The sequence below is a fragment of the Gymnoscopelus microlampas genome (genome assembly GCF_963454915.1).
Source record: "Gymnoscopelus microlampas genome assembly, chromosome: 13".
In the NCBI taxonomy this organism is placed as follows: Eukaryota; Metazoa; Chordata; class Actinopteri; order Myctophiformes; family Myctophidae; genus Gymnoscopelus; species Gymnoscopelus microlampas.
Window position 1 is genome coordinate 13,501,145 of NC_139950.1, and position 20,722 is coordinate 13,521,866.

The window sequence follows — 20,722 nt, forward strand, 5'->3', positions numbered from 1 at the left end:
AAATATATCTCTGTCTCTCTGTTTCTCAATCTCTCTTTGTATGCTGTCTCTGGCCCTCTCTGTCTGTCTCTCTCTCTCTCTCTGTCTCTGTGTTTCTCTCTGTCTCTCTCTCAGGATGAGCAGAGCTCAGTGGCCATGCTGAAGAAGCATCAGATCTTGGAGCAGGCGGTGGAGGACTATGCCGAGACCGTCCACCAGCTGTCTCAGACCAGCAGAGGACTGGTGTCTGCCGAACATCCCGAGAGGTGCACCTTCTGCACTGATTACATTAACAACCACTTAAACCCTCTTAAGTCTTAAAGAAACGGACTTGAGTTACAACTGTAGTCGGACCGCTTAGCAGGATAGCAGATCTACAAGCTTGCGATGTATTTTGAGCTTGTAGATCTGGTATTTTTGGCGAATGTTCCCCCCCACTGTAGGCATGCTGGGGTTCAAGTGGTTTAAAACACGGTATAAATAGTTATACATCCACATAGGAAAGGTTAGCTTGGAATAAACTTTTGAAACAATTGACAGCAGCATTTCAATGTGTTGCATGCTCTCTCTCTCTCTCTCTCTCTGTCCAGTGAGCGTATAGGGATGCGTCAGTCGCAGGTGGACAAGTTGTACGCAGGGTTGAAGGACCTGTCGGAGGAACGGCGGGGCAAGTTGGAGGAGCGCTTCCGGCTGTTCCAGCTCAACAGGGAGGTGGATGACCTGGAGCAGTGGATCGCAGAGAGGGAGGTGGTGGCCGGGTCACATGAGCTGGGCCAGGACTACGAACATGTCACGGTGAGAGCAAACCAACTACTCTACTTAAATACTTTATTTAAAGGTTAGCTGTGTAACTTAAAGCCTATTTTAATATATGTACGTAAACATTTTAGCCTCCTGTGTTTCCCTGCAGAAAAACACGTACTTTGTAATTTGAAAATGTTTATATAAATGCGATGTAGTGGAGTAGAGGTAAAACTTTTACTTTTTTACTCCACTACATCTCAGAGGCAAATATTGTACTTTTACTCCACTACAATTATTTCCAATTTTCAGTACTTTTACTAAAAGTACTGAAAATTGGAAATACTCCAGTAAGTAAAAATACCTCAAAACTATACTCAAGTACAGTACTTGTGTAAATGTACTTAGTTACTTTACACCACTGAATAATAATAATAATATATGACTTGTCTGTTCCCAGATGTTACAGGAGCGGTTCAGGGAGTTCGCTCGGGACACGGGAACCATCGGGCAGGAGAGAGTGGACTCTGTCAACAGGCTGGCTGACGACCTCATCAACGCCGGACACGGGGACGCGGCCACCGTCGCCGAGTGGAAGGACGGCCTCAACGAGGCGTGGGCGGACCTTCTGGAGCTGATCGACACGCGGACGCAGATCCTGGCCGCCTCCTACGAGCTCCACAAGTTCTACCACGACGCCAAGGAGGTGCTCGTACGCGTCCTGGACAAACACAAGAAACTCCCCGAGGAGCTGGGACGCGACCAGAACACCGTGGAGGCCCTCCAGAGGATGCACACGGCGTTCGAAAACGACATCCAGGCCCTGGGGACACAGGTAGGAACAGAGGACAGAGGGACACAGGTAGGAACAGAGGACAGAGGGACACAGGTAGGGACACAGGTAGGAACAGAGGACAGAGGGACACAGGTAGGAACAGAGGACAGAGGGACACAGGTAGGAACAGAGGACAGGGGACACAGGTAGGAACAGAGGACAGAGGGACACAGGTAGGAACAGAGGGACACAGGTTGGAACAGAGGACAGGGGACAGAGGTAGGAACCAAGGTTATTATAGTTATTATAATTTGTCATTCTTTTTAATTAAAAATACTTTTTATTTATCAATTTCAGTTTAATTTCGATTTGTTTTTTAAAGAGGGTTTGCTAGTTTAGTTGAGTTTTTAGTTATATGGATTAGTCAGGTCAACGGTCAAAGGTCAGGAATATAGCAACAACAAAATACATTTTGGACGATTTTAGACAAAGACTTAAACCAAGGACATTTTCTCTATGATTTTAGTTGTTTTGTTAAACACACAGCCGTTAGTAATCGCGTATTTTTGAAAAATAGCCTCATTTTTGTTTCAGTTATCTAAAATGCTTTGCCAATTGTAGTTTTTGTTATTTTGTTAGTTTTAGTTAACTATAATAACCCTGGTGGGAACAGGACAGACGGACACAGGGGGGATAGGGGGAACACGTAACACGGATAGGGGGAACACGTATGTCTATCTTCTATCTCCTCACCCGTCTCTCTCGTCCCCAGGTGCGTCAGCTGCAGGAAGACGCTGTGCGTCTCCAGTCGTCCTACGCTGGGGACAAAGCCGATGACATCCAGAAGAGGGAGGGAGAGGTGAGTCGCTCTCTGTCAGTCAATCATAGGAAATATACAGTAAGGTCTGAAAGTTATGAAAAGAGGACGGCTGCTCGAATCAGCACCCAGCGGCAAAAACATAAATCGGCACCCATGCTTGACAACAAGGCAGGTGCGCCCAAGGCTTTCTTTGGCTATGCCGTAGCCAATGAAATCAAAGGTTTGTTAAAATGTGCCAGTGTGAAAGACATACACGCAGGCAGGAGAGATGACTTTTACCATCAATCTCATCAACTCAAAAAAATGGGTTACAAAATTGTGGGATAAAAAAAGAAGAAATCCCAAAAGAGAGAAGTGAGGGAGTGAATTGGATGATGACATAAAACAAGCTGTTTACAAGGAAACATAACAATCAATACTAACCCAAAAGTCTGTATCATATCCATATAACATCATAATGACACATTAATTCAAGTTACTAAACTAATGCCACCATAAATGATGTATTATGTAAATGAAGAGTTAACGTCCTTACACATTGATTGATCGGCCTGAAAATATATTTTCACAATATATTTCACACGACAGGTCGGTTTTTCACCGTGAATGAAGGTATGAACCTGTATGAATGAGGTGTCAACTATGAATAGTTTTGATGCGGTGTTTGAAGACCTTTTACAGGGCATGGTCAAAAATACATACCACAAGATGAAACCTTACCTTATTGATCTTGTAGTTTGGTCGGGGTTCAATTAATGTCCCTGATATTGCTTCACACAAGATGGTACAGAGACGACACACAGTGAGTTAACCCATTAAGACCGGGAAAGCATCTGTATAATTTTTAGATGTCTTTGGCTATTCGAAAATAGCAGATATATAAGCTCATCGCGCGACACAGAGTACCGTGCTATGAGCTTGTATTGCTAGTGCTATTCTATTTTTGCTAGGTTTCGGTTGGAAAACTCATACAGTATGTCCAAAACTGTTACTTTTCAGGATTCAAATAAAAAAATAGCAGTAGAGCTCAAAACGCATCGCTTCCTGCCGCGTTTCGAGCTTGCAGATCTGCTACTTTTGATGCTTTTGTGTGACGCTGTAGTATGATGAAGTAGGCCGTTAATTTACAAAAAAACACAAAAAGTTAAAATATGGAGATAAGAGGTTTCTGACGAATAGCAACGATGTACATTTCACTTACATTTTAATGAAAGTCAATGGGGCTCTAATTGAGCTGAAACCTTGTCCATATTTGGTGTCATACATTAGATGACTGACGTCACAGGTTGGTCACATGACGTCGGTATTTATATAGGATAAGAGGTTTCTGCCGAATAGCAACGATGTACATTTCACTTACATTTTAATGAAAGTCAATGGGGCTCTAATTGAGCTGAAACCTTGTCCATATTTGGTGTCATACATTAGATGACTGACGTCACAGGTTGGTCACATGACGTCGGTATTTATATAGGAGCCACGACCCTTCCCATTTGGATCCAGAGATCCAGGTTATTTGTTGAAATATAAGTGTAAAGCAACCAATTTTATCTAAATACCTGATTGGATGAAATTGGTATCCCGAGCTGAACATCTATTTTCTGTTTACTAAAGAGCTGGAGAAACGGGGAGACCCCTGTTATTGAACAAACACTCTATAGCAATGATTACCATCAGAATGTAGAGCTTTTAGAACTTTTTTAACAAAAACGTTTTTTAAGAAAATCTAATCACTTACAACCTCTTTATCTGCTATAATATTAATAATAAGTAATTATCTCCAAAAATAAAAGTAGATACTTCATCTCATACAGGTATATAATTGGATCCTTGCTCTTCTATAGATTGGATGTATTATTTTCCAATGGGAACAAGTCCCCAGGACTTTTTTGTGTTATCCTTTTAGCTTTAATGTCTTACTGTACCACATGCTGTTTACATTTCTGACTAATAAAGTATTCAATCAATCAATCAATCAATTCCCCGATATGTTTCTCTATAGGTAAAGCTAAAAAGATTGCTATTATTCATAATGTTAGCGTGGTTCTGGCTTAAGTTTAATTCAAAATGTATAATGTATATAGCTTTTTTAATCATCAACTAAATCAAGTCTGATTAAACCACTTAAGCCCTATTTTATACTTCGTCACACAACTGTGTCGCGCAAAAATAATGTACAAGCTATATATATATATATATATATATATATATATATATATATGTATATATATATATATGTATATATATACTTATTATATGTTTTTCTTCTCAAAATCGATTATTATATTAAAATCAACTATTGTCTTACAATCAATTAATGTTACTGCTGCACCCCTTGTCTCTGCGATAGTGACTTAATTCTACGGGTACTTCACAACGGTCTGATCAGTAAGAATTGATAAGTGATGAATTGATCTGTTGGTCGTTGAGTGTTTGTTGACTGTGGTTGTTTTGACCATCCCCTGTATGTCCCGTTTCCCTCATCGCCCCTCCCCCCGCCCAGAGGAGAAAGGGAGAGGTGAGAACGCACTCCTGTTTTGACCAGATAAAAACATCGGCTTCGCATCAAGCGTATATAATTTATTTAGGAACGTTAAGCTCGTATATGCTTTCGACTAAAATGCTGACTAAGTTTCGGGACATTTTAGTCGTGTCATCCAGTTTAGTTCCTGCTTCGTGTTGAGTGGAAGACCATTTGCAAAATACTTTTCATTGTGTGTTTTATGCTGGAGTGGCTGTATGGGTGTGGTTTGTGCATAATGGTTGGTGACAACCATGAAGTTTACACACTTGATGCACAGATATTATGTTATTCTTCTATTATTGTCTAATACGGGTACCAGATCATTTAGAAAACTTTAAGTTTTCTGTTCATGTTTCCATCAGTTTCATTTTCACTTGTGATGACATTCTAAAGAATTGAAAAGTGCTGGTTAAATTATAACTTTTTTGTTCAAACTAGTCTTAAATATACTTTAGCTCTATTACCATGGCAATCATCGTTATAGAGTGCTTGTTCAGTAACAGGGGTCTCTCCAGCTCTTTAGTAAACAGAAAATACATTTGCAGGTTGGGATACGAATTCCATCCAATCAGGAGAGAGAACTCATACAGAATAAACCAGTGAAATTGGAAGTGACAGAAATTGAGCAGGCAAAATTGGAACAGAAACACAAGCTGATAAATCATATTTGTTAGATTATTTGTCCTGATTGAATGACATTTGTAACCAGTTCATCTTTATTTGTTGGATGTTGGACATACATAAAAAGAGGCATAATACTAAGAGGTCAATTTACTGAGATTCACATACTGTACTGCTACTGCAGCATTGTCCAAGTGCCCAAAGGGATGGGGAGAAGCACTGACCTGGAAATGTATTATTCTGTTTACTAAAACACTGAAGAAGACTGGGAGAAAGACTAAGACGAAAATTAATGTTACACACTATGACTTTGAACAAAATGGAAAGGAACTGATCTAGAGATGTACACAGTTGCTTCAATCATTCAATATTGATACAGCAAGCCCCACCCATCTGGCTCTGCAACTAGTATAAAACAAATCCAAAACAAAGTACAATTTGCAAATACGGTTTGGTCCAGGCCTTGTTAGTCAATGAAAGCTCATGTTATTAGACTTAACGTCAAGTTTTTGTCGCATCCATTTTAGATGCGTTGTTGAATTTTGTGCTGCAAAACATGGTGCAACCACAACATGATTGTTAGCATTTGCTTGTTGCTGGCAGCGAGCTAGCTGGCCCCATCACCGCTACAACTACAGATGTTTTCATCCTCATTTTATATATACAGCACATTAGCACATAGAGCCAGGGTGCTTTACAATCATGACTTCAACCACGTAAGCCCTATCATTTGTCTTACTACGAAAATAGCATACATACAAGCTCACAACACGTCCTTATAGGACACATTGTAACCTTGTGGATCTGCTATTTTCACAAGTGTTGAACATTTTGAAAATATGGAAGAATTTGGGAAATCTTTTGAAAACGTCTGAACATTTTTTGAGAAGTTTTGCCTATAATGATTTGCTCAAAATAGGGACACCAGGTTGAAAGTGGTTAAGATTTTTAGATATAAACAAATATAACGTCTGAAACCACCAAGATGTAGATAAGACAGTCAGGTGTGCTAGGATGCTGTGTGTGGCCGTGCATTCAAACCATTAGCAATGCATCAAAGCCTCTTTCCTTTTCAGTGGAGCAGCTCCAGAAAGTGTCTCGACTCCCCTTTTATTCAACGCTTTTTGCTATTTTTTGTCAACAAAAAAAAAACAGGATATTTGACCTTACATAATCTGTATTTCTGCAGTTACTTATTTATTGCTTCTCTATTTTAGTTGTCGGATTGATTCAGATTTTCATCTACAAAATACCCAAAACAAATGGCCACTCTTTTCGTTGACAAAATGAAAGCTGTCATCTGCATACAGACACATACTGTGTAAAAGGTGAATGTGATTCAGACATGCAGGAGGGGGAGGTGATTCACTGAGCTTCAGTCGCAGGTTTAGGAACCAAACAGTCTTTTCAATTACTTAGATGTATGCGACTGAAGATTTAGTAGAAATATGTAATTAATCATTATTCTGATTATCAATGTGTAAAAGGGAACAAACCGAGGAAGGGAAGACGGGAGTGATCGGACAAACCTGCTGGTCTTGTTAACACTTCCTTCTACCTATCTTCTCTCCATGTCACCCTCATCTTCCTCAGGTGCTGGAGGCCTGGAAGAACCTCCTGGACGCGGCGGAGGGACGGCGACTAAAGCTGTTCGACACCGGAGACAAGTTCCGTTTCTTCAGCATGGTCCGAGACCTCATGTTATGGATGGAAGACGTGATACGACTCATAGAGGCCCAGGAGAAACCCAGGTACACTACAAATATATAATAATAATTATTATTATTATTAAGTTATAAAAAAATCCAGGTACACTACAAATATATGATTATTATTATTGTTATTAAGTTATACGTCACGACTCATAAAGGCCCAGGAAAAACCCAGGTACACAAATATATGATTATTATTATTAAGTTATATGACTCATCTATACCCATAGAGTACGAGTGACATGCTTATTGTATCATGAAGACATATGCCATGAATGTGTGACTGTAACCTTACTGCACCTACAATATTTGTGTCCATAAATGGTTAAAATGTGTGTTCAGGGACGTGTCGTCTGTAGAGTTGTTGATGAACAACCACCAGGGAATCAAAGCAGAGATCGATGCTCGTAACGACAGCTTCACTGCCTGCATCGAGCTGGGCAAAGCTCTGCTGGCACGCAAACACTACGCTTCAGAAGAGGTATGTACTGTTACTGTACTCAGTGGTGTAAGTACATGTACTCAAGTACTGTACTTACGTATAATTGAGGTATTTTTACTTTATTGGAGTATTTCCAATTTTCAGTACTTTTACTTCTACTCCTTCTACATCTCAGAGGCAAATATTGTACTTTACTCCACTACAATTATTTGAAACTTTAGTTACTTTGTAGATTTTTATTATTATTACAAAACCGCTTCAGACTTATATACGTCGGCCATTTGAAAATAGCCGATCTACAAGCTCACAACGCGTCGCAAAGCGTTGCTGTGTAATTACATGAACAATAACTTGTCAGTGTGTCAGACAATCAACACAACATAATGAATGTATATCAAATATAATTCCATTTGTTTTTCTGCCACAGATTAAAGAGAAGTTGCTACAGTTGACTGACAAGAGGAAAGACATGATTGACAAGTGGGAGGACAGATGGGAGTGGCTTAGACTGGGTAAGAAGTCTCCTCATCTCTCTTCTCATCCCCTCCGTCTCTCTCACACCTGGGACAACGCTCCACACGTCCCACAATGTTCTCCCTCCTGGCTCCAAAACTGTGGAATAAACTCTGCATTGCAGTCAGAACTGCAGACAATTTTCCGCCGTAACCTGAACACTCCCCTCTTCAGACTCCACCTCAGCCCTTAGCACTTCACTCTCCCCGTAGCCCTTCCTGCCACCTTCTGTTCCACTGATGCTAGCGACTGACCTAGATATGATGACCATGCAGACATGGTCATTTGTTCTCATGGTTTTGTGTTACTTAAACGTGTTTTTCTTGACCACAATGTTAATGCCATTTAGATAGCATGTTATTTAAACAGTTCATTGTTTACCCGGTATTCTATCTAGAATGAAAACGTGACGTCATACCATTGAAAGTACAGTAATAGCGAAAACCTCCCATGATGGTGCCACCGGTCCATTGAACTTAATTGAATGGTTCCTCAAACTATATAGTTTCAATGTATATATTATTAGACAGATGCTAGGTCATACATCATTTTGGGGGTCCTTGACATGGAAAAGTTGGAGCACCACTGATATAGCAACATACTTTTAGGATTTAGAAAACATTTTTAGATATGTATTTGGCCGCGGACCCCCATCTCAAAATATTTTGTTCCAGGGACCCCGCCCCAGAAGCAAAGATTTGAGTTACAAATGTTTTCTTTTAAAATACATGCCATCTTGAATTTTCAAGATTTTTCTAAAAAAGCAGATCTACAAGCTCATATGCATATCTGCTATTTTTGAATAGCCAAAGAAATCTTAGAATGACACAGATGTGTTCCCAGATTGAATGGGTTAATGCAAGTCGCTCTGGATAAGAGCGTCTGCTTAAGTGCCTAGATTGTAAATTGTCTCTCTCTCTCTCTGCTGCTTGTAGTTCTGGAGGTGCATCAGTTCTCTCGGGACGCCGGGGTGGCCGAGGCGTGGCTGCTGGGCCAGGACCCCTACCTGACCAACAGGGAGATGGGCCAGAGCGTGGACGAGGTGGAGAAGCTCATCAAGCGACACGAAGCCTTCGAGAAGTCGGCCGCCACCTGGGAGGAGAGGTTCTCCGCCCTGGAGAGACTGACCACGGTGAGAGAGAGAGAGAGAGAGAGGTTTTCAAACTGTGGGTCGGGATCCCCAAGGGGTCCCCAGATGATTTGATAAAATGTGCACCATTGTTTTCTCAAGTCAACGCAACAGTAAACAATACATACAGTATACATAAGTGTATAGGGTATCTGCACATTTCTAAAGTGACAATTTAAGGACTTTTAAATATAAACAACTATAAACAATTTAGCTGGGGACCCCCCCGTGGAACCCCCTCATTCAAGGACCACTGGTTTAGATGAGGGGGAGCCTGACTTCCTGTTTCCCCCAGATGGAGTTACTGGAAGTGAGACGAAGGCAGGAGGAAGAGGAGAGGAGTAGACAGCCCCCGCCTGCTGAGACCACCCCCACAGAGACCACCACCACACTACAGAGGTGTGTGTTCTGTCTACCGTCGCAGAAACCTTGTATCTTCTCTCTCTCTCTGTCTGTCTCGCTCTCGCTCTCTCTCTCTCTCTCTCTCTCTCTCTCTCTCTCCCCTCCCTTCCCCTCCCCTTTATGCCATGTCATGTCACTATATTGGCTGACAACCATGGCTCCCCTAGCTTCCCTAAAATGGTGGGGTATTGATAGTTTCAGTTCCATGGAGAGGTGGTGATGTCATCAAACTATAATGCATAGAGGTGCGTGTGTGTGTGTGGTGTGAGATTTTGATGGACGAATACGAATAGATGGTTGTATCTCTGTTCCCTGTATGTCAGGATGCATGAATGAAGAGTATAAGATACCGTAACACAAATAATAAAAGTTTCCACATTATAGCTCCCCTTTGTAACTGTATATTGGTGCCACCTGAGTGGCAGCACCTGGTATATGGATGTGTGCCTCTTATGATCCTCGAAGTATAAGATGCCACTGACATTCTTTCTGTGTGTGTGTGTGTGTGTGTCTCCAGAGAGGGGGAGCAGGGGTCTCTGCAGAACGGACAGCCATCAGACCAGGACTCTCCCAGGGTTAGTTATCGCTCTCCTGCCTACCAGAGCACCCTGCAGAACCGCAGACCTTGACACACACCCTGATACCATACGCACACCCACCCACCCACCCACCCACCCACCCGCACACGTGCGCGCGCACACACACACACACACACACACACACACACACACACACACACACACACACACACACACACACACACACACACACACACACACACACACACACGTGTGCACACATGAATGTTCCATTCCTTTAATATGTATCATCTTGTCCTTGTTGAATAGTAATGTCCTTCTGTCTTTCCTTTTTTTTGTAAATGTATTGTTTTAATTTGAAGCCACGGCTTTATCCTTCCATACGTTTAATTTTAATTCCATTTCTGTTCTAGAAGGATGTACGTTAAACTGGAGTAGATAATAGTGGTCTAATATTGTATACAGTAGGATTAGCTTGGTTAGCCATGTGCGCTACATGTCTCCCTGTTCACTGAGGTGTGTACTGATGTTAATTTCCCTAATTGGATCTCTGTTATTTATCCCCAAAATACCAGCTGGACCGGAACTGAACTACATGATCTAACTGGACTGAACCGGTTCAGCTTGAATTGTGTCACTGGGCTGTTGGTTGCGCTTGGGTTCGAGATATTATCGGAAGAACGCGAATTAGCATATTAGCAGAATGTATTCTTATTTATTTTTTTCCTTTTTGTTTTTACTGTTATTTTGCGTTTAGATTCTGAGGTTTGTGTTCAGAGCTGATATAAGCTCTAAATAACCTGCTGGCTCACAATGTCGATTTATATGAATGGAATGTCATGGTCAAAGAAACCCCCCAAAAAGAACGGAGCCCTGAACTGGTCTAGGGGAAAAGTCATAATGGTGATGCCACCTAGAGGCCTTTAGGGGTACTTATTGGGACAGTTGAACATTGTTTGTTTGTTGAGTCAACCGGTGGATGGTTTGTGGGAAGGTTAACAAGGTGCAAATTGTAAGGAGATGTTTAGGACTGCTTCAGTATTGTCAGTCAGTCAGTCAGTCAGTTACGAGGCTAGGTATCGGGCTGGGTTTATCTCTTATTTATCCACTGAACAACATTCCGTCTACTCTGCTAGACACTCGAGTGTCAAATAGAAAGCGTTCACGTGTGATCTTGGGCATTGTTCACACTGCAAGCAAATCTGACCGTTCCCGCTGTTGATTTGATCAGATTTGTGTATTCAGGGCAGGCACCGGCCATCTATCTGCGATGGTTGCTGACATAATGCAACATGATGTGTAAGTAATGCTTAACTTACACTCTGTTGTGCGACGGTGTCACTCGCCAAAAACATCCAGTCTACTAGATCTGATGTTTTCTGTGAGAGAATTCCTTCATACGACAAATATCTTCCTTGTGGTTTGTTGCTGTTCAGACTTGATAAAACCAGTCTGAATCTAATCTGGATGGAGCAAAGATCTGATTTGATCTGGCAGTGTGAACGTAGCCCTAGAGACACATTAGAAACGGTTCTTTCCTCCAGGAAGACATGCCGGTCATTGTTGGTGTGACTGAGAGTGACTGAGTGGTACATGATGGGAGCTGTTAGAAACCACACACATTTCTTTTTGTTGCATTCCTTTCCTTATTTTACTTTCTTTTCTCATTCTCCCCCTCTCTCCTCCTCTCCTTCTCTCAGCTTGAAACTCCAGTCCTCCTCTCTCCTCAGCTTCTTATTTTTCTATTGGCGTATGTCATAATTTACAGACTCACCTTGTGGAACGCCAGCACCTGATAATACAACGAAACACATGGCATAACACCTGATAATAGAAAAAAACATACCTGATAACATGGCATAACACCTGATAATACAACACAAAACACCTGATAACGAAACATGGCATAACGCCTGATAATAGAAAAAAACATACCTGATAACATGGCATAACACCTGATAATAGAACATAAAACACCTGATAACAAAACATGTTGTACAAAATGTTACAACCGTAATGTTACAAACGTAACCACAGTTCTATGAATCATGAGCGCTTTACTCATTATGGGTAAACGGCACCGTTTACCCATAATGAGTAAAGCACGAATAGATGAAATAGAACACAAAATGACACAGCACCTGATAATAAAACATGACACAGCTGGTTATGGAGTATATTAAAGTCCTCTCTGAAGTTGTCTGTGAGGTTTAAAAGTCACGTCTGTGATCCACACAATTTATAGCGGCTGTGTGCTTTTAGAACAGGCTTCATAACACCGCATTTATACAATAGTTGCCTTCATACAGATGCATACCACGCATTGTTGAATTCAGTGGAATGGTCCTTTAACTATGAAGGCAGAAAATAAATACAAACTAGGGAAAAAACTTTATAGACAATGGAGAAAATATATATATATATATATGAGTTTTTATTTTAAGTCATACTGTGTAACTATTTTGATTAAACAAAACTTATGTTTGATATTATAACTTTCCACAATAACCATTTCACATAAATGTGTTTTGACAACTACTCTAAGCACAAGTGTCTGCCCTCGACACTCGTGACACAGGCACTCGGAGGAAGTGGTTTTGTTTTTCCTTTACCAGAAATGTGTTCATTTATTTACTTTAAAATAAGTGAACACATTTCTGGTAAAGAAAAACAAAAGCACACTTGCAGACTTGCTTTCCAAAATATTCTCCGCTCTAGATAAGTGGTTCTCAAAGTGGGGTCCAGGGACCTTCAGGGTTCCTTGAAGGGGTTCCAGATGTAATGGACCCTATACCATTTGGTTACACAGTATGACTTCAATGTGAGTTAAGAGCTGCTAGGTCGTAGTTTACTTAGATTGAATGAATGAAACGGATAGCCAGCTGTCTACATTCCACATCTCATAAAATCATTTTCATATCGTCACCTGTGTAATACATTGTGTTTACCACACAAATACTACACAATACTGCGTTCTATTCATTCTGATGCGCTTTTCTTTTTCAGCAATAAAACTGTGTGTGTGTGTGTGTGTGTGTGTGTCTGTACTTGTGAGGACTTAGTCTAGGACTAGTATAGTAGAATATCGGAAATTGACATTGTGAGGACCACTTAAAAAAAATATATATATTTTTTTTAAAGGTTTACATTTAGAAAAAGTTTCAGGTTAGGGTTAGAGTTTTACCTATTTTATACTAAGTTGTGCGGCAATGTCACACTCTTTTTTCTTTTCTTTTTTTTTGAAAAAGTGTTGCTCTACAAGCTCACAACGCATTGCAGCACGATGCATTGTGAGCTTGCAGATCGGCTATTTTCAATGCCGTCCATAAGTTTTCCTCACAAGCATAGTAATACAAGTGTGTGTGTGTGTGTGTGTGTGTGTGTGTGAGAAAGAGCGAGAGTGTTTCACTTTAATATCATTACCGAGTCACATGTCAACCAACATCTTCCATGTTTCTGCACCCGAATGTATTTTTATCATCATTATTGTTTCTGATGATTTCGTATTATTTTCTCATCATGGTTTCTGTTGCATGTAGACCCCCCCACCTCCCCCAAAAAGAAAAATGCACATGCACCCATAAATCCCGTCCTCATTTACTAACACATCATCACCCAATGAAAATCCAAATAAACATCATGTTCTGATAGAGCACTACATGTACATGTCTGTCTGTGTGTCTGTCTGTCTGTGTGTGTGTGCACATGTCATCCATTGTTGTGTCAAATGTTAGCATGCTGCTAGACATGATCGACCTGTTTAATCATTTTGCATTTCATGCATCTCCATTCTGGGTCCATCTACGTTCACATACAGTATTATCATCATCATCATCATAGACAGATGTTATTTATGTAGGCTAGTTCATCTGTAGTTGGTGTGTGGCTGCATTGTAGATAACCACTTGAACCCCAGCATAGCAGTGGCTATGTTTACCGGCTCTGGTTCCACAGATAGAAAGCCCATTCATTCAGCCATCCAGGCTCCTGGTGAATCATGTAAAACACTTGATTCTGTATCAAGAAATATTTGAAAAATGCAAAAAAAGGCAAAGTTACAACTTGTAACCTTGCCTTTTTAGCAGCCTCTGCTATGCTCTATGCTGGGGGGGGGGGGGGGGGGGGGGGGTAACAAAACAGAAATAGCAGATCTACAAGCTTGCAACGCTATTATTTCAGCAAAGAGATTGAGTGTACATCGAAAAAAGAGGGTACAGTACAGGCAACTATAAGAATAGAGGGTTCAAGTGGTTAATGTGTAGTTAGGGTGAAGTTAAGGCGTAGTTTATGTAATTAGCGTGTACTTAAAGTGACATTAAGTTGTAGAAAGCTAGGGATGCATTCACCATTTGTATCATATTTGATTTAGCTGACAGAGTGTTCAAAGAACAATATAAAACATCTTCCAGCAAACAGACAAACAAAAACATGCGTGAAGAGTCTTGACAGTAAACAGGATCTCGGTTTAAAAAAGCTCCCAGGATTGGTCCAGCCCTTTGACCATCTCTCAGTAAAGCCTTCCCAGGAGTGGTCCAGCCCTCTGATGAGCTCTCAGTAAGAGCGTCCGCCATTGGTCGAGCCCTGCAGAGCCCAGTGCTGGGGTAATACCAGACCGATTGGAGTGGGTGTGGTGTGCAAATAAATGAAAAAAACAAAATTTAAAACAATCCTTCCGTGATACTAGGCCAATCGCAAATCTCCCCTCACTCGTCCCAATAATTATACTCAATAAGAATAATGAGTTCAAGCAATTTTGTGGATAATTGTTTGAGATTTATGTGTGCTTTTACAATCTGTGACGTCTTCCCTTTCCCCTTTCGCTAGCTCTCGTTTTCTCCGCTGGTCTCCATGGCGACCAGCGGTGGTGTTGTGTGTTGTTGTTGGAGTGGTGCTGTGATTTGTGTGTGATCTGTGCATGTTTGTGTGTTTGTGTCTAATCAGGGCTGTAACCAATGCTCAGCTCACACTGTTGAAACACAACGTTGTGTTGAAAACACATTCACACTCCTAATACATCAACCTGATTTAATAATACATAATACTTACTTAACTATCTAACATAATACATAAACCTGATTTAATGATCTAACATAACATCGCTGTCAGGTGGAAATTTTGTATGTTGGAAAAAAGTTACTTTTCAGGAAATGAAAAAAAAGGAACCTGTGTTCCAATGGATCCAATGTAGTTATTATTTAGTCACAAGCTTTTGTTGATACTTTTCATTGGTTAAGTATTCATAAAATCCACAGACACATCACTTTCACTTTCAAATAGGGGAAATAACCGATCTACAAGCACAATGTGTCGCATTGCCACACGTTGTGAGCTTGTAGATTGGTTATTTTTGCCATTTTATATATTTTTTACACCATGTTGAAAGTGGTTAAGTGTTAAGTGTGTCTATGGGTTTTATAAATATTGTAACTAAATAATAACTACATTGGATCGCAGGTTCTTGGACGTACAAGGTTTCCACCCGAAATCAACAATATTTGAATAAAGCCGATTAAGTAATTTCTATATACATATCCTTATATGCACTCTGTATTAAATCTGTTCTGGGAACAGTTTGTCTACACAGCCTGATGCTACTGCATGCCTCTGCTCTATCTGTGATTTACGTGTGTGTGTGTGTGTGTGTGTGTGTGTGTGTGTGTGTGTGTGTGTGTGTATCTTCTGTTGAGTTGTGAGATGTCATGAGTTGAGATGAGAGAAAGTACATATTTTGTGTGTGAGTGAGACGGAGTGTGTGTGATTCAGACTGTAGGCGTCTCTGTAATTCCCCCTTTGTGTTTCGGTTTCCAGGACAACGGAGAGGCTGGTGAGGTGGTGAATGGCGTGTCGGAGCCCAGTGCCGCGGGGTCTCCCGGCGACTCCCGCAGGGGCAAGGCCTGCCTGGCTGCCACGCTTCCCGCCAAAACCCAGCAGGACACACCCACCTCCCAACTGGAGGGCTTCCTGTACCGCAAACACGAGTGGGAGGGCCAGAACAAGAAGGCTTCTAACAGGTAATAATAATAATTATCGTGATTATAATGATTATAATAATAATAATACTTATTTGCACAAATCGGTGATTCGGTAGTTGGATTTGGATTTTGGATTGTTTATTTCGGACGCAGTTTAAAGACAAAGAATACTTAAAATAAACACAAAACTTAAAATTAAAAGTAATGAAAATGTGGGAAAAAATAGTGCACGAAACGGACACAGGGGGAAGTTTAAAACTAGTCCTACCTCTTCTTGCTTCTATGTTTTATCAATCAAATAACATTGAGAAAAGATCTGCTATTTTCGCTACTTTTGTTTGCCACTCTTGTATGATGAAGTAGGGCATTATTTTAACGAAGAAAGTTTAAATATGGAGATGCAAGGTTTCTGCCCGACAACAATAGAAATGTATAATATCACCAACTTACGCGTGTGTGTGTGTGTGTGTGTGCGTCAGGTCATGGCACAACGTGTACTGTGTGATCAACCAGTCAGAGATGGGCTTCTACAAGGACCAGAGGAGTGCGGGACAAGGCGTTCCCTACCACAGTGAGATCCCCGTCAGCCTTCTGGAGGCCGCGTGTGCCGCGGCCGTGGAGTACAAGAAGAAGAAACACGTCTTCAAGCTCAAGTACGTTGTTCACACTCTATACCGGGGGTCTGCAACGTTTGTCAGCCCCCCCCCCCCCCCCCCCCCCCCACTACATACTGTATAAAATTGTGTTGCAGATTAAACCTTTCCGTAGATTTCATACATAGCTTCATAGATTTTGTTTGACAGCACTGTCATATCAGAACAATGGGATTTAGGTTCCGAATTGGCAAAGTGTCCCTTTAACTGTCTTTTCAGTTTTCTGTTATTGTGGGGAAAGCGCCGCGGCGCGTTGTGAGCTTGTCGATCAGCTATTTTCAGCGAAAGCTTTCCCCACAGTATGGATGCTGGGCTTTAAGTGATTAAATGTGTAATATGAGTGTATTTAAGGTTGTAATATGAATATTAAATGTCTCATATGAATGTATTTCATTAAGTAATATGAATATTAAATGTGTCATGAATATTACGTGTGTTTGCTTCCACAGAGTAACTGATGGTAACGAGTATCTGTTCCAAGCCAAAGATGATGTGAGTACCGTGTGTGTGTGTGTGTGTGTGTGTGTGTGTGTGTGTGTGTGTGTGTGTGTGTGTTTTCCTCCCGATTTCTTTTCTTTTGACCACTTAATGTTAAGAATGTAATTTAGATAGCATGTTACTTAGACAGATGCTTACAGTAGGTCATAGTTTCGGGATTTGTAGTATGCCCCCATCCAGTCATTACACTGGCCCGAGGCACAGTCCGAAGAAAGACAAAAGGGCAAAAGGACAAAAAGAGAAAAACATAGGACAAGACAAACAAGAATAGACTAGGACAACAAGAACTCAGTCACACTGTCAGTCTTGATGCTGATTACCTGGTATCCTCATTTCTTGAGGCACTACACTGTTCTCTCTGCATTCTATGCACGTGATTATGTACCTTGTTTATTGTAAAGCACTCCAGATAAGAGCGATAAGAGCTAAACACCTAGATAGTAAATGGTGTTTAACCCTCTGTGTGTCTCTCTTGGGAGGAGATGAACAGCTGGATTGTAAACAGTGTGTAACCCTCTCTGCGTCTCTCAGGAGGAGATGAACAGCTGGATTGTAAATAGTGTTTAACCCTCTGCGTCTCTCTCTCAGGAGGAGATGAACAGCTGGATTGTAAATAGTGTTTAACCCTCTGCGTCTCTCTCTCAGGAGGAGATGAACAGCTGGATTTCGGCCATCTCTGTGGCCGCGTCGACCGGGAGGTCGGAGGTCACCCCCAGCAGCCATAGCACGCCGGCCCCTTCCGCCCGTGCTCAGACGCTCCCCGCCACCGTTGCCACGGCGACAGAGTCCAGCCCCGGCAAGCGAGAGAAGGACAAGGAGAAACGCTTCAGCCTGTTCAGCAAGAAGAAGTAGAGCCTCCATCATGCTGTCTCCTCTCCTCTTCTCCTCAACTCCTTTCTTCCCCTCTTCTCCTCTTATCTCCTCTTGTCCTCCTCTAGTCCCCTCTCCTCTTATCTCCTCTTCTCCTCCTCCTCTCTCCTCTCCTCTCCTCCTCATCAGAGTGTGATTCCAGCATGCTAGCTCAGAGCCAAAATGTGGTCCTCCTCTTCGTGCCTCTAAACTCGTCTGGGTCGGCTCAGAGCAGAAACAACGATACAGAAATGTCTCCTCTTTATTTTCTCTTTTTTATTTCTAAGATAAGGAGTGAAAAAGCAGGGGGAAAAAAACAAAACAGAATGAAGAAAAATCTTTTGAAAGAGTAAAAATGTTGAAAAAGGGGAATGCAAACCGCTTTGGCAGCTGCTGTCGTAAATAAACATCAAGATTTAAAAAACAAAACAAACACCGTAACATCCAGAGTTTGCCGCAGAACAACAGTAAAGCACCAACTGAAGAAGAGTTTCCAGAATATTCCGATTTATGACTTATTGTTCTTTTTTGTTTAGTTTGTTCCTAGTTCTTTTGTTTGTTTGTTTGTTTTCTCGTCCTTGTTTCGCTGCTTTCATCTCGTCACTGTTTTCGTTTTTGTTTTGTTTTTCACTCTCGTCTTTTTGTTCCTGCGTTCTTCGTGGGTGATAGTTCGTAGCTTCCTGTCCTCGTCTTCTTCCCGAGGCCGCCGTCCGTACGTCCGTCCGTCCGTCTGCGGACGAGACGAGACCAATGTGGTGGCCTGAGGGAAACCAGTTTGCAACGGGTAACTCTTTACAATGCCTCATTTATACACCATAGTGTGACGGTCCCGTTCGCCGCTGCTATTTTCAGTCGGCGACACCCTCATACAATGAAGAATAAATCAGGGGTTTGAACCAACGCAGTGCATATTGCATATTAATCCCATTATTGTTGATAAGGATACAGTTATGCGTTATTGATGACCAAGAAGCTACTAGTTCTTTTGAGAAAGTCGCAAACTGGACATTTGGGTTCGTTTTCCTGCAAAACTGGGACAAGATCGATCAGCAAGAAGCCATTCTACGCTGGTACAGTAGGACTCATTTTGACGACAACTTAATTCCAGCATATTAAACTGTCTATTAGTTTAAGTACACGGTAATACTGTGTACTGTCGTATACGTACGGTTGAGTACATGTTGTGAGTATGCTGGAATTACGCTAATGTCAAATACTAACCTGCGGGGTAGTAATGTTTGGCTGAGGTTCCATTGGGTTATTTCAGTACTAAACGCTCCTGGGTCATTTTAAAGAGTTACCCCCCATGAGGTGCTTTGAACTGTATGTATAACTTGTGTATAACAAAAACTGTTTAAAAAGGTAAACCTGTGTTTAATTTTCACTTATTGTTACTACTACTACTAATAATGATATTAAGAGCTACCAAACGTAATAAGCTTCATTATAATGTATGTTTATTTACCTAAAAACATAAACAGCTTCATACACTTCTAAACGTTGAATGAAGGATCCGTCGAGTCTCGATGGGGGAAAAAAACGAAGAACTAAGACCAGTCCGAATGTTTAATAACTCATGAAGAACCATCCACTAAGTTTTAATTTGTTACTACTTTGTTATCTTGAAGCCTAAGTTATGCTCCCGTCACGCGGCGGTGTCGCGCGCCTGGAAATAACCGACTTGCATGCTCACAATGCGATGCCTTTTTGACGTTTTGTGAGCTTGTAGGTCGGCTTATTTCCCGACATGCGACGCCGTCGCGTGAGTCGGCCTTAACACTTCCTCTGCCCCTTAGTTACTTATTTTAGTTATTTTGAGATTTGATATCTTTTTCCTTTTCCCCTATTGTATTGTTTTGGTTTTGTTTTCATAATAAAATGTATGTTTAAGAATTGTATTTAGTTCAAGCAAGTTATGAAGACATAGGTGTTAACTATGAAACAATAAAATAAAGTTTAAAAGCGTGGTGGTCTATACCGTGGACACAGTTGGGGCCGGGGGGTTTTAAAGCATTTAGCTGGGGATGAGTTGTGTCGCAGAAGAAAAAAAAATGGTCGCTTTGCTTTGGTCGGCTTTTAAAAAACGCTCCGCGTTCCTACGACTCAGACTTGGCGAGTCAAACGAGAATCTGACCAGTCGCTCCCTTCTCTGATATAATCGATTGCTCTTGCCTGCCGGAACTGAAACGGAGTCGGTCGAACGATTATTCCAACACTGGAAAAAGTAAAAACTCAAAAACAAACGGAATCCCATTTCTCTTGTCTGTTACTGGTCAGAATGGGCCAAAAAAAAAATGCTTCACATTAAAGCAGTTTTGAAACAGCTGGAAGTGATTTGAAAAATGATTTTAACACACCGTTTGACCCAAGTCTGAAGCCGTTAGTGTCATTATAGTTTTTGCTACTCTCTCTCTCTCTCTCTCTGGCTTGTTTGATAAAACGATGGATTAGTGTTGCATTCCCCCCCCCCCCCTCCCCCGTCACTGTAACTATAGTAATGACATATTTCTTCATAATTGCACAATCAACAATGCCACGATGGGTGGGGGCGGG

The 20,722-nt window shown here is 41.3% G+C and overlaps 1 protein-coding gene across 2 annotated transcripts in view; it reads left to right on the forward strand.

The window, feature by feature from the left end:
- Positions 1 to 20,718, forward strand: part of sptbn1 (spectrin, beta, non-erythrocytic 1) — a 119,351-nt gene extending 98,633 nt beyond the window's left edge. For both annotated transcript variants that reach the window (XM_084077015.1, XM_084077014.1), the window contains 14 exons: positions 115 to 245; positions 570 to 774; positions 1,181 to 1,555; positions 2,268 to 2,354; positions 7,054 to 7,211; positions 7,515 to 7,653; positions 8,042 to 8,126; positions 9,063 to 9,259; positions 9,552 to 9,655; positions 10,176 to 10,233; positions 16,006 to 16,208; positions 16,649 to 16,822; positions 17,272 to 17,314; positions 17,966 to 20,718. In XM_084077015.1, the coding sequence (XP_083933141.1) occupies positions 115 to 245; positions 570 to 774; positions 1,181 to 1,555; positions 2,268 to 2,354; positions 7,054 to 7,211; positions 7,515 to 7,653; positions 8,042 to 8,126; positions 9,063 to 9,259; positions 9,552 to 9,655; positions 10,176 to 10,233; positions 16,006 to 16,208; positions 16,649 to 16,822; positions 17,272 to 17,314; positions 17,966 to 18,172 (2,166 nt within the window). In that variant the 3' untranslated portion in view covers positions 18,173 to 20,718. The remainder of the gene's footprint in view (positions 1 to 114; positions 246 to 569; positions 775 to 1,180; positions 1,556 to 2,267; positions 2,355 to 7,053; positions 7,212 to 7,514; positions 7,654 to 8,041; positions 8,127 to 9,062; positions 9,260 to 9,551; positions 9,656 to 10,175; positions 10,234 to 16,005; positions 16,209 to 16,648; positions 16,823 to 17,271; positions 17,315 to 17,965) is intronic.
- The last annotated feature ends 4 nt before the right edge of the window (positions 20,719 to 20,722 follow it).